This window comes from Equus asinus, chromosome X, assembly GCF_041296235.1.
Source record: "Equus asinus isolate D_3611 breed Donkey chromosome X, EquAss-T2T_v2, whole genome shotgun sequence".
In the NCBI taxonomy this organism is placed as follows: domain Eukaryota; kingdom Metazoa; phylum Chordata; class Mammalia; order Perissodactyla; family Equidae; genus Equus; species Equus asinus.
This window is the reverse complement of record NC_091820.1, coordinates 68,241,931-68,260,066: the sequence shown is the minus strand read 5'-3', so window position 1 is coordinate 68,260,066 and position 18,136 is coordinate 68,241,931. Positions and strand designations below refer to the sequence as shown.

General features: G+C 36.3%; 2 protein-coding genes across 6 annotated transcripts in view; one reads left to right on the top strand and one right to left on the bottom strand.

The window, feature by feature from the left end:
* Positions 1-3,759, top strand: part of SATL1 (spermidine/spermine N1-acetyl transferase like 1) — a 123,238-nt gene extending 119,479 nt beyond the window's left edge. Inside the window, exons 7-10 of one of the 3 annotated variants that reach the window (XM_014827512.3) lie at positions 1,562-1,651; positions 2,065-2,166; positions 2,741-2,781; positions 3,438-3,759. In XM_014827512.3, coding sequence (XP_014682998.1) covers positions 1,562-1,651; positions 2,065-2,166; positions 2,741-2,781; positions 3,438-3,608 — 404 coding nt within the window. In that variant the 3' untranslated portion in view covers positions 3,609-3,759. The remainder of the gene's footprint in view (positions 1-1,561; positions 1,652-2,064; positions 2,167-2,740; positions 2,782-3,437) is intronic. The other 2 variants (XM_044763512.2, XM_070502923.1) reach the window with 2 other exon arrangements.
* Positions 3,760-6,787: 3,028 nt separating this feature from the next.
* Positions 6,788-18,136, bottom strand: part of APOOL (apolipoprotein O like) — a 70,455-nt gene continuing 59,106 nt past the window's right edge. For all 3 annotated transcript variants that reach the window (XM_014827510.3, XM_014827511.3, XM_070502926.1), the window contains 3 exons: positions 14,369-14,482; positions 14,045-14,162; positions 6,788-7,352 (listed from right to left, as the gene is read on the bottom strand). In XM_014827510.3, the coding sequence (XP_014682996.1) occupies positions 7,264-7,352; positions 14,045-14,162; positions 14,369-14,482 (321 nt within the window). In that variant the 3' untranslated portion in view covers positions 6,788-7,263. The remainder of the gene's footprint in view (positions 7,353-14,044; positions 14,163-14,368; positions 14,483-18,136) is intronic.

The following is an 18,136-nucleotide window of genomic DNA, read 5'->3' as shown; positions in this document are numbered from 1 at the left end:
GATCAGCAAAAAATTGCAATTTGGGGTCTGCAACCATGGCAAGCCACATGCAAGTCCTGAGCAGAAAGGGGAGGAGAAACTCTTTTGTGGAGGGGAAGATGAAGTTGGGAGGGCTATTGTAAAGAGTCCATTGGAGAAATTGAGTGTGCTAAGTGTAGGGGCTTTTCATTGGCTGAGCTTCTCACCTGCCAAAACGAGGAAGTCTCTTCTTCCTGTGGTGCTCTGCTATCAAGGTAGGGTGTGAGAGCCACCCCACCTTTTGGCCTCCCAACTCCATTTTAATGAGGTTTCTGTTTATTAATTTCCACCATGTCTTGCATCAAATTTGGGAAGTTTTCAACCATTATTTCTTCAAATATTCTTTTTTCCTCTCTCTCTTCTCCTTCTGAGAGTACCATAATATGTATGTTGGTCCTCTTGATGGTGTTCCATAGATCCCTTACTCTGTTTACTTTCCCTCATCTTTTTTTTTGTTCCCCAGACTTGATAATTTCAACTGTCCTATTTTCAAGCTCACTGTTTCTTCTGCTTGCTCAATTCTGATTTTGAACCCCTAAAATGCATTTTTCATTTCACAGTTATACTTTTCAGCTTCAGAATTTTTTGGTGGGGGTTCTTTTTCATAATTTCAGTTTATTGATTGATATTTGTTCTGTTCATACATCTTTTTCCTGTTTTTGTGCATGTCTTCCTTTAGCTCTCTGAGCACTTTTAAGGCAGTAGTTTTAAAGTCTTTGTCTAGTAAGTCTGACATCTGGGCTTCCTCAAGTATATTTTCTGTTGATTCACTCTGTTCCTTTGAATGGGCCATGCCTTCCAATTTCTTTGTATATTCTTCTGATTTTTCTTGTTGTCATTGAAAAGTAGACCTTTGAATCTTATAATGTGTTAAATCTGGAAATCAAATTATCCCCTTTCCTCAGGGGTGGCTGTTTTTTTATTGTTATAAAGTGTCTGTGTCAGAGATAAGCCTGAGTTGACTGTTTAAGGTGTTCTGAGGTCTTTTGCTTGATCATGCATAGTGGCTTTCTAGATTCTGTTGTATACATAATTGTGTTTGAATATCTAACAAAACAGATGTGGCTCCTTTAAATCTCCTGGAAGCTGCTTTAGTTGATGGAGGTTGAAAATATAGTGGCCAGCTTTCAGGTCTTCACCTCAGCGTTCAGAGCAGCAATCCACAATCAGAACACAGAACTCCAGTATTTGGAGGATAAGTCCCTTATTGCCTACCTTGGCTCCAGCAAACCACTTCAGAAATTCAGGTTGCTGTCCCCACAGCTGTCTGCCATGAGGCAGAGGTGGGCAGGCTTGGAAGCCAGCACTGGGCTGACGGCTGAATTTGACCAAAATTAACTGCAATTTACCACCCAAGTTGTCCTCTGAAAGTTAGTTGCAAGTGTTCAAATAAACTCTAGAGTTCCAAAATATTCACTTTAGGCAGTTTCTGCCAGTACATCTGTACAAGTGAAGAGACAAATTCCTGGTACTGCCCACTCTACCATCTTCTTTCTCTTTACTGTAAACTTTCTAACATATTGTATGTGAATTGATATTTCAGATTTACTCAGGGATGGCTTTGGGGACAGGCCCCTTTTCTACTGCCTGATTGCAGAAGTACCAACAAAACGAAGTCAACAAAAACCATTAGGTAAAATAAATCTTCCGCCTCCAATTTAATTTGGAGTATATTTTCTCTACCTTGAAAACAAAGTACAATTTGATAACATATAATTACTGTTAAGCAGAGGAGGAGATATTAAGTACATAAACTCAGTTTTGTTTTTCAAAAAGAAAATGTGTGATATGTACTTATGTTTTCTATATGCATAGAAAAAATCTGGAAGAATATACTCCACAGTGTTAAAAGATGGCTTATCTCTTAAAGGTTGTATTATAAAGGACTTAAACCTTCTACATTATGCATTTCTGTATTGAACTTTTGTCCAGTGAGTTTTTTTATGTTGGTAGTTAAAAAATAACAAAGATATTCCATTTTGGAGGAAAGAACATTCTAAGACTCAAAGCATTAACCTCTTTATTCCTTCTCTTCCTTCTTCCTAGGAAAAGTAACCGTTGGGTTTGCCATGTACTACTTTACCTACGACCCCTGGATTGGCAAATTGCTTTACTTAGAGGACTTTTATGTCATAGAAGCTTACCGAGGTCAAGCTACATTTATAGTATTACTTATAATTTAAAAATTAAAATGGTATATTTTAGTTTAAGGAGATAGGGCTTTCATATAAATATGCTGTTTAAGTCAGTTTATGTTACCTAATTTCTATTTCATGAGCCTAATCACTGTCCTAGTTATCTTTGCATATGGTGAAGTATTAGAAAAGGATTTTCTTATTATTTCCCATCAAGGCTTGGATAAGCCAAATTATCATAGCTCTATTTGTATTTTTAAAAAATGCTTTTATATTTTGGGTTGGTTTATCTAGAAAAGAATAAGAAATATACTCTGTGAAAGGATGTTAGTGACAGGGATTCGTTTCCTTTCCACTGATCTTTAAAATAAATCCAAAATCCTTTCCATTACCTTTGGAACCACATTTTAATTAGGAAAAAGAAGTATGACAAACATTCATGAGTTGGATTTCAACACAAGCTGTTAAGAATACATAACAACCAGATACAGGGTTTTATATTTTATTTCTTTCAAACTAAAGCAAATAACTTGTTAAGTGGAAATTTTCAACTTACAGTTTTTCATTCTGCATTATCTATTTAAAAGGTCTAGGTATTGGAGCTGAAATGTTGAAGAGGCTAAGTCAGGTATGTGTTACTATTACTATTGGTATTCTATGCGTTATCTTTCTTTCATCAAATATTATTATTTAATGGCATAAATTAGATGAATTATCTCACCATCTGAATATAACCTCAAAATGTACTTAATTTATTCCAATTAAACAATTTTCAAATCAGATACTCATATAGGTTATATTTGAGCATTATATTTAATTAAAAATTGATTTCTATATAATCCACAACCACACTATCCACCTATTTGCTATAAAGCAGAAGTAAGCAAGAGGAAGATTAGAAGGCAATTTTACCCATAAAATAGGTCCACAGTATGAATATGAGAATAGTATAAAAACCAGATCCTTCTGTATTTTGGAAATACATATGAGAATTTTAGGTAAACTTTTTCTATAGAACAAAGAAAAAACCAGTGAACTCAATTTATAGAAAAACCAATAAGTGGACTTTGCAAATCAGTTTTGGATTTTTAAATAAAGGGTTTTAAAATTGAACAGTAGAACTTGTTTCTTTTTATAGCTTTAGAGAAGTCCAAAAGATAACTATTGTATTATTATTTGAAAGTATTATACACACAGTGCCCTGAATATAGTAGACCTTCAATAAAATAAACGTGTTAATGAAGCCTATACTTTCAAGTAATAGTAATCTCTGTTTTTAAACAGATAGCCATCATAAGCCAATGTAACTGCATGCACTTCCTTGTCGTCATTTGGAACCAGGAGTCTACTGATTACTACACTCGTCGAGGGGCTTTAGACCTTTCCTCCGAGGAGGGCTGGCATCTGTTCAGATTTAACAGAAAAGAACTCATGGAAATGGCATGGGAAGAGTGAAAGAGGACTCATCATAACTTGTCCCAACAACAGAGGCTCCAACATTTGAATGTCACCTGAGCCCTACAGCAGTTTGACTTTAAGTGTTGTACAATACAGCAAGTGACCAAACTCTGGTTTGAGATCTCTTACTTTGAAACAGATTTTGCAGATACAGTCAACTCTCCATTATCCAAACTAATGTACTAATGTGTTGTAGCTGAGCTGATGATCCAAAAGAGTAGAGAATTCAAAAATCACTTATACTTAGCTTTAGGATATTTATTTTTTTACCTACCATCTCTCACTAAATTTAAGATGATTATATTTTCACATCTTAACATGTCTGAAATTGGGATAAGTATAATGATCAACTGGCAGTACTTTTTTCTTAGAGGTAAATAATGTGTCTTAGATTTGATGAAAAATGAGTGTGTTTGGTTATAAACAGAGCTGAGGTACAAAAAATTTACTTAAAATACTGAAGCCAAATTTTGAAGAGCTTACTTATGAAAAACTAGTAAGTGAACTGCTTCCCCTCCTTGAGCAGCTCAAGTACCACTGCCTCCTTAACATCATCCCAGAGCTACATTCCATCTCTGAGCATCCATGGCTCTTTGGCTGTACTTGTCTTAGGGCAGATACTACACACACCACTGTATCTGTATATGTTTCTATCCTTTCTAGTAGAATATAAGCCCTTTGATAGAATTACCTTTGCATCCTGTGTTATAACCAGCATGGTAGAACATGTAAGTTTCCAATATGTACCAGGTATTTTATGGGCACAAAAGCTATAGAAAGATGATTCAGTCATACTCACAAGGAACCCTGTCTGTGAAAAAATACTAAACTAGTTTTAGTTTTATGGTAAATTGTATGGGCCATTACAGCTATAAATACCAAATGTGAGGGAATGTAGAGGAGAGCACATCTAAATCCCACCTTGGAGAACTGAGAAAGGTGACACTGGAATTGGGTTTAAAGGATGAACAAGAAGTTGGAATATAGAGCAGGATGACATAGAAAAAAAATTCTAAGGTGAGACACAAGCATAGGCAGAGAAAAAGGAACATAAAAGAACAAAGCATGTCCAAGAAGCAAGTTGTAGGTTATAGATAAAATATGACATACATTGGCAGTAGGGTGGGTGGGGAGAGAAGATAGGATTAAAGTTGAGCTGGGATCATATATGAAGGGCCTTATATGTCATACAGGAAGTCTTGATGTGATTCTGTAGGCAATGATGAACCACTGAAGTTTCCAGAAAGACAACCAACCAGAATGGTTGTTAGTAAGACAACTATTTCATCATAATATGACAGATGGGTTAGAAGAAGAGGGTAGCAGGCACTGGATGTTAGCTCAAACTCACACCCATTCCAAATCCCTTACCCCTTGCCTTCCTCACCATAGAACCAAATATGTTTTGCCAATCTTCCTTGCACTAAATGTGGCTACATGACAAGTTGTGGTCCAGATATAGACAGAAGTCTTTTGAGAGGGGTTCTAGGAGTGCATTTACTTTTCTGATAAAAGGGGGTCAGAAGCATCTGGTACATAGTTTGTCCTAACCCTTCTTCCTGCTTTGAATGTGTATGTGTCCCCCACAGGTACAACAGCCATTTTCTGCCTATGAGGTGATAAATTAACACAGTAAAGAGCAGAGTGGAAAAAGTCTAGGCCCTTGATGGCACCAATGAGCCACTGTACCAACCCTGTAATACTTAATTCCAGATTTTAAATAGACTCTTATTTATTTAAGCTACTGTTAACTGGTTTACTGTTACTTGCAAGCAGAACACATTCTGAAGTGACAGAAAACAAGATTGATGGCAGGCAGATCAACCAGAAGGCTAGTGTAATAATCCAGGAAAGTGATAATAAAGAGGTGAATGAGAACAAGGATTAGAAAAGGTGGAATAGATTTGAGAAACATGGAAATAAGAAGAGAGAGGTAGAGGGGCTGGCCCCGTGGCGAGTGGTTAAGTTCGCGCACTCCACTGCAGGCAGCCCAGTGTTTCGTAAGTTCGAATCCTGGGCATGGACATGGCACTGCTCATCAAGCCACGCTGAGGCGGCGTCCCACATGCCACAACTAGAAGGACCCACAACGAAGAATATACAACTATGTACCGGGGGGCTTTGGGGAGAAAAAGGAAAAAATAAAGTCTTTAAAAAAAAAGAGAGAGAGGTAGAGACAATTTAGTTTTAGACATAATGACATTGGGGATATCTATGGGATGTAAGGTAGATACGACTAATAAATAATTAGAAAGAAAGGTCTATAGCTCTGGAGAAATACAGGAGCTGAAATAGAAATAATAAGGACATATAAATGGTGGCTGAAGTCAGTGAAGTACGTTGAATGAAAATGAGCACACAGAATGAGAAAAGAAGGCTAGGAATGCAGCCCGGGGAGCCTCAGCATTTAAGGCATTCAGAGCAAGAGAAGAATGAAGAAAAACAAGAGAAGCAGGAGTAACAGAGAGCAAAGGGAGGAGTGAGTTTCAAGGAGGGAGTGGTCGAGAGTCAATAATTGCAGAAAATTCAAGCAGATATAGAGACCAGGGTGTCCCAAATTAGAGAGGAATTGAAAGCGAGGAAGTAAGAAAGTGACATTAATTACTTCTTTAAGAAGTATGGCAATTATGGGAAGGACAAAGAAAAGATAGCTCTAGAGGAAGAGGCAGGGTTAGGGAAAGGGTTTTGTTACTGTTGTTTTTGGATAAAGAAGATCTGAAGCTATTTAGATGTGAGGAAAATTAAATGAGTGAAAAGAGAAACCAAAGACTGAAGATTAAACAGGATAGACCATGGTACCAGGAAGGATGCGGAGGAATGAGATGAGGAACACAAATAGAAGCACTGACCTTAGAAAAGGGGGCTGCATGGCTGAAAAGACATAAGACTTTTGAAGGTAAATGGGAAGAAGTTGGGAATGGTCATGTCTAAATAACATTCTTTTTTCTCTGAGTAATAGGAGACATGGTCATCTTTGGCAGGAATAAGAGGCTTGGAAATAAAAGGTCTGTAATACCTCTCCTGGGGAACAGAATAGGAAACCACCTAGGAACCAGCAGGACTGCTAAACAGCATTGGGGGTCCCACGTAGCATATGGTCCTCTTGAATAGAGGTGTTTGGGGACACTTAAGAGGAGTTAACACTAATAAAACAAAGAGACGAAGCCAAGCCCAAGTGTCTTAAAGTATGGATATTTTATTCCAGCTCTGGGAAATGAAAAAAAAAATGGGAAGAAGGGAACACATCCTTCCACACACCATTCTAATTTAGCTGACATTAATTCAGAAAAGCTAAAGCAAATATGTATGTGTATACGTATAAATATTTATATGTAGACATAGTTTTTCAGATTTTAGTCTCATCAGTGTTCATATATTTACTGTTTTTGTTTTTTCATAAACATCCTTAAAAGTCACCAAATGCATCCTAATACTTCTACCTCTGCCTCTTCATCAATCATTTAATATTGTTTGGATTTTGTTCATAGTTGGTGTTTTAATCACCTATGTGATTGGTCAAACGGTACGTTAGAAGATGTGAGGGAAAAACATGGTTTAACTTATACTCTGTGCGTCACAGTTACCCATCACATGATTGTTTTCATCATTATTTGCAGCTTCACACATCTTGTAGTTCTCTACGCAGACCATTTCAGCTTCTAGTGCTGTACATATCTACGTCTTCTGGATGGGACTGCCCGTGATCCATGAGCTTGGGGTCAGGCATAAACTGTGTAGCACCTGATAAAGTATTAAAATGAAAAAAAAATTAGTCATTCATTTAACAAATTTATTGTTGGCACTGGGAATACAGTAGTGAACAAAACAAAAATCTCTGCCAACATGGACCTAACATTTAAGTTGGGTGAGACAGACAGTAAGTTAAGTAAAAGATACGAGATGGTGGTAAGTGCTATGCAGAAAAATCAACCAGGGAGGGGCGTATGGAGTGCTTGGGTAATTTGCAATTTTAAATACAGTGGACAGGGAAAGCCTTCCAGAAAGGTGATACCGAGCAAGAACTGAAAGAGGAGAGGGTGTGAGCTGGTAGATATCTGAGGAGCAGGCAGCAAGTATAACAGGCCTGAGGCATGTCTGAGGAAACACAAAATGGCCAATATGGCTGGACAGAGTCGGCCAGATGTGGTGATCGTGGGTACAGTGAGAGTGACAGGAGACATCATCAGAAAACAGGTGAAGGCTAGGCCACACAGAACCATGGTAAGGTTTTTCTTTTTTATTTTAAGTGAGATGAGAAGCTACTGGACAGTTTTAAGCAGAGGAGTAACATGATGTTATGTTTTCTAAAAGATCACTTTTAGCTATGGGAAGAAGAGACTACAAGGGAACAAGGCTGGAAGCAGGGAAAGCGGTGAGAAAGCTGCTGTAGCACTCCCAGAGCCACACGCTGATGGCTTTAACTAGGGCAGCAGCAGTGCAGGCAGGGAAAAGGGAATGGATTCAGAATAACTTCTGAAGGTAGAATGGACAGGATTTCCTAAATGGATGGAAGATGTTGTGTGAGAGAGACTCTTTAACTTGAGAAACTGGAAGAATGGAGTTTACATTTACCGAGATAAAGAAAAATGTGGGAGAAGCATGTTCAGGGGAAGGCAAATGAAGCGTTAAGTTTTGGATGTGTTAAATTTGAATTACTAACTAGACATCTGAGTACAAATGTTTCAGTAGGCAGCTAGAAGTCTGAGTCAGTAGGGTTGAGGAGAGGCCTGGGCTGGTTTATAAATTTTACAGGCCTATCCTATACATGGCACTTAAAACTATGGGACTATATGAGATCATATAGAGCGCCAGAGAAGAGGCCAAGGAATGAGCCCTTTGGATACTCCAACTTTTTGAGATTAAGAAGATTAGAAGAATGTAGCAGAGAAGACTGAGAAGGAACAGCCAGTCAGTGAGGTAAGAGAACCAAGAGCAAGTAGTATCCTATAGGCCAAGTGAAGAGATTGTTTCAAGGAGGAGGGAGTAATCACTCGTGGTAAAAGTTACAGATGGATTGCATAAGATGGAGACTGAGAATGGACTCCTGGATTCGGCAATGTGTGGACCAGTGGTGATCCTGATAAGCTGACTGTGTGCAAGGCGAGGTGCTACATTATTTCCATGCACTGTCTCACAATACCACCATGGGACAGATGATATTTTTCTATTATCCTTGTTTTACAGATAAGGAAATTTTCATTTAGAGAGGTTATGAAAGTTGACCAACGTCACTCAGTTGATAAGTGATGGAGCCAGGATTGAATCCAAGTTTGTCTGACCTCCAAGAGAACAACCCTGGCTCTCCTGTAAAATGGGGGTTAGAGTAGTAACAACATCATACAATTATTTTTAGTATTCAATATAATAATGTGCACAAAGTGCTGCATATAATACCCTGTGCACGGCAAGTAGGAAAGGAACAACTATATATTTACTTCATGACATAAGACTAAAACTATTTTTTCAGAAATTTGTTTTTATTTTAAATATATTTTTCAAAATCTGATTCATTTTAAAATGATTTTATTACATTTGGGAGACATACCTTTTTTTCCACAGAGGAATTTAATTTCAAGTTTTATGATGAAAACAAAGGGGAGAAACATTTATATACAATGATTTATTTTACACCTATCTTTTCAGAAACATTTTTTATAAAGTGTGATATACCTATATGCAAATTCAGCACCAAATATACTAAAAAACAACCAGATCACAAGTAATCACTACTCATGACACTAATATAGTTCTCCATAGGACAGAGATTCTTAACCTGGGGTCTCTTTGGGGTCTGTGGATAGAATTCATGTGATCTATGAATTTGAATGGGGAAAATTTGTCTTTATTTAATTAAACTCTGACTAAAAATGAACATTTTCTTCAATAATAAATGTAGGCAATAAACCAAAATAGTATTAGTGGTACCTTAGATTTTGTCACTAATAGAAATCACAGATATTTTCCTATCACACTGCAGTTGCAGATATCTTGATATAGTTACACTTACCACTATATCAAAACCATGGCCTTTATTAGATCTGCTGTTAGATGTTGTTGTTTAATACATTTAAGGAAGCTCATATATCACTATGTATTTTATTTGATGCATTTAAAAACATTATTCTGAGAAGAGGTCTGTAGCACACAAAAGAGGTAAAGACAGTGGTTCTGCCGGCCCTTTTCTCAAATGTACTCTTGCTGCCACCTGGTGGAAGCCTTTGCTCAGTACAAGTGAAAAGTGTCCTACAAAATAGTTTTCTTCATCAGACAGACGTACTACTTGCATGTGGCAAATAATTATTTTATATAAGTCTGAATGTGTCTAATTTGCTTAACAATGTTAACCAACTGACTCAGTTCTCTAACGCTTCTACTCATTTTCTTAATTTATATTCTTGTCCAAACTCTGGTCAAAGATACAGTTCATCCAAATGTGAAAGACACCTTGCCTTTAGATCTCCACTTCTCAAAATTTCTTGAAAGGCTTCAAATTTTTAATTGATCCTTAGCTCATGTCAGACCTTATGATTAGAGGAATATGCACAGAGAATTCCCGGTGGAGCTTTTCTTACAATCCGCCTGCTTGGAGGCCTCCCCTCTGGAGATCCTAATTTATAATTCTTGGGTAGAGTGAATTTAAAAAAAAACCTCAAGTAATTGTGATGTGGATCCCTCTGGTTTAGAATCACTTAGCCTAGGTCATTTGATTTCTGCCTTTTCAAAAAGATTCATCTCATGCTTTTCTGAGTAATTAAGGATTATATCACTCCTCTTAGAAATTTCTTCACCCCTTGAGCTGATCAAAGATTAGCAGTCATAAAACTCTTCTTGAATCTCAATCCCCTAATAATTATAATGCTTTTCTTTGAGCTTTGTCGTGTTTTTAATCTCTAATAAAAAACATTTTATGCTTAAAGTTTTTATTGCAGACTTTTAAAAAAGATGGTGTTATAACGAACAGGAAAGGAAAGGAATAAAGATGTTTAAAGTCATAAAACAGCAATGAATTATTGTCTCAAATAGCCATTAGGTGGTATCTGTTCACTGATAATTTAGTTCACACATTATCTCATTTATATTTCAAGCAAGTTAGGTAGAAAAAATGGGACAGATCACTAATTGCTGAGTGAAGTTAGGATTGTTAGAAATTCTATTTTTGTTTCTTTTGTATAAAATTGGGATGATATTCAGCATTCAGCTTCTCAATAATCGAAATACTTAAAGATACTAGTCACTGCAAAGGACTTCCTCACACTTTGTTCTATTCTTTTCTTTCTTTTTTCTCTCTGTGCTTCAGTTTGGCTATTTTCTATCAAACAATATTTGAACTCACTACTTCCGTCCTCCTTTGTATATAGTCTGCTGTTACACCCATCTAATGAGTTAATTTCAGATACTTTTTCACTTCTAGAATATCCACTTGGTTTTTTAATAGATTCCAATTTTTTAATGAAATTCTCCATCTTTTCATCCATTTTGTTCATGTTTTCTATTTAATATATTAATCATAGTTAGTTAAAGTCCTTTTCTGCTAAGTTCAATATTTAGATTACCTGTGGGTCTGCTGTTATATTTTTCTCTTTTGATTATGAGTCCCATCTTCCTGCCTCTTTGCATAACTAGTATTTGGTTTGCTTGTATGGTGTATTAAAAAAACTGTAGAAGCTCCAGACGATAGCTTCTACCAGAGAGGGGGACCCTCTTCCTCTTTTAGGAAGGGTGAAGTGCTTATCATCTCAATCCAATCAGGCATTGACCTGAGTTGCAGTTTTGGTAAGAGTAAGTCAACCTCTGCTTTCTCCCTGGTCCTCAGCCATGGCACCCGCAAACTTCTGACTGAGAGCCTGACAATTTTCTCTCTCCCTTGCACTAAAAGACAGTAGGAAATTCAGTTCTGCCCTTCAGAGGTTTTGAACTTGGCTATTTAGTCTCCTGACCTGTAAAAAGTCTCGCAGATATCATGAAGGGAAGTCATGTATGTGTGGCACACCTCATCCCTCTAGAACAGGAATCAGCGGACTTTTTCTGCAAAGGGCCAGAGTAATATTTTTGACTTTGTAAAACATAAGGTTTCCATGCTCAACCCTGCCATAGTAGCATGAAAGCAACCACAGATCATACAGAAATGAATGAGTGTGGCTGTGTTCCAATAAAATTTGTATGAACACCGAGATTTGAATTTCATTTAATTTTCACTTGTCATGAAATATTTTGTGGTTGCTTTTTAACCATTTAAACCATGTAGAGACCATTCTTGGCTCATGGAATGTACAAAAATAGGCGGTGAGCCAGCTTTGGCACAAGCGCCATAGTTTGCAACCTCTGCTTTAGAGGGACATTAATCCTGTGAGACTGTGAGAGATTTTATTCTGCTTTCATCAGATTTCAAAAAGGTCCATTTCACCAAATTTCCAAATTTGTGATCCCCAAAATAACATAATTTTCACCATAAATGTATATCGATGATAGAGAACAATCAAACTCATATTCAGAGGCATGATATACAGTTGGACAGTACACCCAATCTATTTTGTATCGTGGTAAGTGGTGGCCATGGCTAGGCTCCCCAGCTAAGTAACATGCTCTCAAAGTGTGCTCAAGGAAAATAAATTTATTGGAAAAATGGCTAATTAGGCAAATGATAATGTTATCTTCTAACGCTCACTGAGAACTTAGTGTGTGCTCGACATTGTACTTTGTGCTTTACATGTAGTCTCTCATGTAATCCTCACAACAACCATGTGAGAATAACACTATTATTGTCCTCCTTACATGGATGAAGAGACTAAGGCTTAAGGTATTACATAACTTGCCCCAGACAATAGAATTAGTAAATGTTGGATGTAGGATTCAGATCCAGGTCTTATTCTAAAATCTGTGCTCATATTCACTACTGTTTCCTATGTCTTAGACCTTTGGGACTGCACGTGAAATGTAGAAATGGTGAATCCCAAGGCTCTACTGTATAATCAACTCTGAATGATACATGATACAGATGAATAGTACTAGCATCTCTCTCCCCTCTACATGTCTCCTTAGAATTCTTTTCATCTATCACATTACCCATGACAGGTGGGTAAAGGGTTCCAGAATCTAGATGTGTGAAGAAAAGACATTGGCTAGGGATGGTTTGGTCCCACTATTAAGCTATAACATGTTTCATCTCCACAAAGATACTTGGAATTGACAGACATTTAGGAAAATGACTGGATATATTATATACTTGTGGGAATGTGGTCAACTGTTGATTAATCAGAGAGAGTCTAAAAACTGCACGACTTTTCTTGATTAGAAAGGAGAGGTAACAGAAGAAAACAGTAAAGCTCAGATTGGGTTTGTTAGTCAGTGACAACCTTAGAAAGATTAAGTGAGAAAGGAGGAGGCTGAAATTAGACACTAAACTCTAGTTTTAAATTAGATAATCTATACACAACAGAAAAGAGGTGGGACTTTGGTGTTAGGAAGATCCAGACTATAAACACAACTCTGCCACTCATAAGCTGTATGATTTTGGGCAAATTACTTAAGCTCCCTGAGTCTCAGTCTCTTCACCATAAAATGATTATAATTACATGTATACACCAGAGTCCTTTTTGTTTGTTTTGCTTTTTGGGTGAGGATTGAATAACATACTTACTGCTCTTTGCACCAGAGTAGGTGTTCAATAAAAGGCAGATATTATCATTATTTCCTAATTCTCTACCTCTGAGTTGGCCCTATTTCCTTTGCAATAAGACAACTTATGGGTAGTACCATTCACCTTGTACAGAAAGACAAACCTATGCAAGCCAGTGACTGGTGGGTTTATGTGAATACACTATTGAAGTGGTATTAAACACTCTGTTACCTTCTTTTTTATCACAGTAAAACCATGGTATATTTGCCTAGACAGTATAATTGTTGCTATTTGGTCCCACAAGATATTAATTGTGAGTATCTAATACTAGCAAAGTTATTAGTATTATAATTGGTGCTATTTTTCACTATTTAATGTTGGAAGTTCTCCCGGTATCTAAACTAAATAAAACTGAGAGGGGTAAATAGCACAAGAAATGGAAAGCTGATATTTCTTCTAGGTAGATGTGATGCATACTTAGATCCTGCAAATTGATAGAATCCAGAAAGGCAGATTTTCCTCCACCTGATGAGAAAGCTCACATTTATAAAGTAATATTAAATGCTTCACTCACTCAACCTGCCAGTGCTACTCTATACCCCCATATGCAAAGATCTGCGTTATGAACCATGTGGCAATCAGAAACAGCCCCAGGCACCTCAGTACTTCATAACCTAATAAGAAATATAGACTACAGACATTAGAAAGACAAAACATTTACGAAGAAAACAAGTAAATAAGTTCAAACTACTAATTATAACACTATAAAATTATTTAAGAAAAGAATGAAAACAAAATTGAATCATTTCAAACAAACCTGAGGGGGATTCCGATTTGGTCTTCGTTTCGGAGCTGAATTCTGTTGGCAAAGGCACTGAGTGTTTCAGGTCGTGAGGCGTTTTTGCAGGTATTTCTATTTCAGCAGGGCTTCCTAGCTGTATACCAAAAAGATTTTCCTTCATAAGTAAATCAGTTTACTAAAAGAATAAAATATCCTAAAAAAATTACAGCATGCGAAGGGATTAGGCTCCTTCATCTCCTTTCATTCTATTCTTGACCTCTGTCTGGGACACGCCGTTACAAGCCAACAGCCACCCAAACAAAACTCAATGTCTACTTTTTTAGTCCATTTAAACTCTACCTTAGTTTTTTCTTTAGGTTCAGGAAGTGACTCTTTTTTGTTGTTTTTTGTCCACAATGATTTAACTGCTTCATAAATTTGCTGGCTTGTAGCATATGCCTTTCTCCCAGTTACCTAATTAAAACAAAAAGTGAGTCAAATAACATATATTTTTAAGAGTTAAAATAACAAATATTTAAAAACTTATGTCAGGTATTTTATATGAACACCCAGGTCAGAATCAATGGTAAAGATATAAATCTCTAGATCATATAACACAAAGCTCCATTTTCTGTCTCATACGAAAATTCGTTTCATGTAAAAGGCTAAAAAGTGTACAGTTAGTACAACACCAAGAGTGAATCCTGATGTAAACTGTGGACTTTGGGTCATAACGACGTGTCAGTGTAGGCTCATCAACTGTAACAAATGTACCACTCTGGTGGGGACGTTGATAATGGAGGAGACCGTGCATGCATTGGGGCAGAGGGTGTATGGGAAATCTCTGTATCTTCCCCTTAATTTTGTTGTGAACCTAAAACCGCTCTAAAAAAATGAAGTCTTTAAAAAATGTATAGTTTTCAATCATACGGTAAAATGTAAATTGAAAACTATGTCTGTTTCACAGGAGTCTCGGAAAGATAGTTTGAGATAATAAACAGCTGACTGAGAAAATGAGATTTGAAGATGCTACAAAGTTAATGATTTGCTTTAATTTTTATAGTGCTTTCTCTGGTCACAAAGAAAAAGCATCAGTGTTTTTCTCCAGAGAATAATACTGTTTTTTTGGTAGAAACCTGAAATAAAAAATGAACTACAAACACACTAAGGTAGAGGCTATGATGCTGACTGAATTCCTGAAGCTGCTGTTACTTTCATGCATATCTCTTTCTCTTTGAAAATCTTCTTCTGATTCCTTCTTTCTATTCTTTTCCCATCCTTTTGTTCATTACAGTAAAAGTAATTTCAATAGCTATTGATTTTTCAAGTTTTAAAGTGGTTTTGGGGAACTTTCCAGGATTATGCTTTCTATGAACTTATTTATTTATTTTTTTCCTGAGGAAGATGAGCCCTGAGCTAACATCTGTTGCCAATATTCCTCTTTTTTGCCTTGAGGAAGATTAGCCTTGAGCTAACATCTGTGCCACTCTTCTTCTACTTTATATGTGGGTTGCCACCAGAGAGCATGGCTGATGAGTGGTGTAGGTCTGCACCTGGGATCTGAATCCGTGAACCTGGGCCGCTGAAGCAGAGCATGCTGAACCTAACCACTATGTCATGGGGCCGGCCCCTAAACATAAATTTTTGAAAACTATGTTTTTCTTCCTTAAATAGAAATATTTCTATTGTTTTTGGTAAGGATATGCCTACACTTAAGAAAAATCAACCAATCCACTATTATAAAGACAGTCCTCTTCCTCCCTCCAATGTAACCTTTGTCACCAGTTGTATGGATATTCTTTCTCAATTTTTACTCTTATATGTATATTATATACACACGTGCATAGTATTTTAAAACAAATGGAATGCCGATACTTATAGATCTACCAAAAAGGATGAAGTAGATCTATACGGACTAACATGGATAGAAGTCCATGACAAAAAGAGATTAGAGAATAATAGATTATACACTACAATCTCAGTTATGTTTTAAATTAAATTTTAAAAGAAACTACACACATATATACTTAGCTTGGTTTCTTTTTAAATACAAATGGGATCACACTATACATATTATTTTGACATCTGATTTCTTAAAAGCTTAACAACATGTCACAGAGATGTTTCCATATCAGTTTATATACCAATAGATATGCTTCTTTTTTAAGATCTGCATAGTTAGTATTCTATAATGGATATACCACAATTTGTTTAACAAATCCCCTACTGATGGGCATAAGGGCGTTATGATTTGTTTAACAAATCCCTTGTTAATGGGCATATGGGATGTTTCCCCTTTTTTGGGCAATTATGAGCATGCTGTGATTAGCATCCGCACACATACAACTGGGACCATATACCTTTGTGGTGTTTCCTTGGGACAGGTTCCTAGATGTGAAATATGTGGATTAAAGATTACATACATTTTAATTTTTGATAATATTGCCACATTGCCTCCAGAAAGTCAGGGATATACTGCAGCAATTTACACTCCCACCAAAAGTCTGGTTTTCCACCCATTTACCAGTAGCAGTATTATGAATCTTTTACATCTTCATCAAATTGAAAGGCTATAAATCAATTATCTAAATGATCTTTTAAATTTGCAATTATTTGATTGTTGATGAAGTTAAACATCTTTCATCTATTAGGCCATTTATGTTTCTTTTTTTTTTTTAAGATTGGCCCTGAGCTAACATCTGTTGTCAATCTTTTTTTTTTCTTCTTCTCCCCAAACCCCCCCAGTACGTAGTTGTATATTCTAGTTGTAGGTCCTTCTAGTTCTGCCATGTGGGACAACACATCAGCATGGCTTGATGAGCGGTGCTAGGTCTGCACCCAAGATCTGAACTGGTGAAACCGAAACCCTGGACCAATGAAGTGGAGTGTGCGAACTTAACCACTCAGACACAGGGCCGGCCCTCATTTATGTTTCTTATTTTGTGGATTGCTTCTTCATATACTTTCTTCATTTTCTTAGAGGGCATTCATCTTTTTCCTATCAATTTATAAGAGCTCTTAATATATGAAGGATATTATTTAGTCCTTTGTTATATATGTTGCAAATAGTTTTACCAGTTTCTCATTTATCCATTACTTTTGTGTATGGTATACTGATCAACAGAAATTTATTTATTTTGATGGAGTAAAAAACATTTCTTTCTTTGATGGCTTCTGGATTATGTTTTGTTTAAGAAGGCCTTTCCTATCTCAAGATTACACAAATACGCCTCTTTTTTCTTCTAATATTTTTATAGTATTATGTTTTATGATTAGATATTTATTACACCTGGAATTTATTTTTGCACGATATTTGGGAAAGATCTAAGCATTTTTCCAAAAAGTCAATTATTCCAACACATTTCTTGAATAATCCATCCTTTCTTTACACGCTGATCTGAAATGTCACCTTTACCATACCCCCGCAGGTCTCCCCATAATGTATACAAAGACATACTCGATACATTTGTTTTTGGACCTTCTTTTTTGTTCTCTTGGTCTATTTTATTGTCTATGCTATAGCTTAGTATAGTTACTGACACATGGCAGATGGACAACAAATACTGCTTGAATCAATGTCATGTTCCCTCCAAATCCAGGAATTTTCTAAGAACTGAATTTGTAAATTTGGAAACATCTGTCATATTCCATATTGAGTCCTTTCATCCAGAAACAAGATGTATCTCTCAATGTATTCAGGTTTAAGAAAATGCCCTTCAGTAAAATTTAATAGTTTTTAAAAAAACAGGTCATAAAACATTATTTGATAAGTTCTTAAATATTTTATAGTTTCCAAAACAGATTGCTTGTTACTCTTTATATAAGTTAATAATGAAAATATTGTAAAGAAAAAATATAGAAAGCAAAGAGTAATTCCATCTTGAAGTGTATTTCCAAAATTGTGAATAATGGGAGTGTGACTTTTATTTTTCCAAGGACCTTCTGGACTATCGTTTTGTAACCTATTTTACATCATAGAACCCTTGGAGAATCTCTTGAAAAGAACGGGCCCTTTCCTTCAGAAAAATACACATTCAGTAGAAGAGCTCTCACCTGACATCCTTTTAAGAGGCTTGTCTGATTAAATGAAGATGTTTAAAAAATTTATAATAAATGATTTTCATAGAA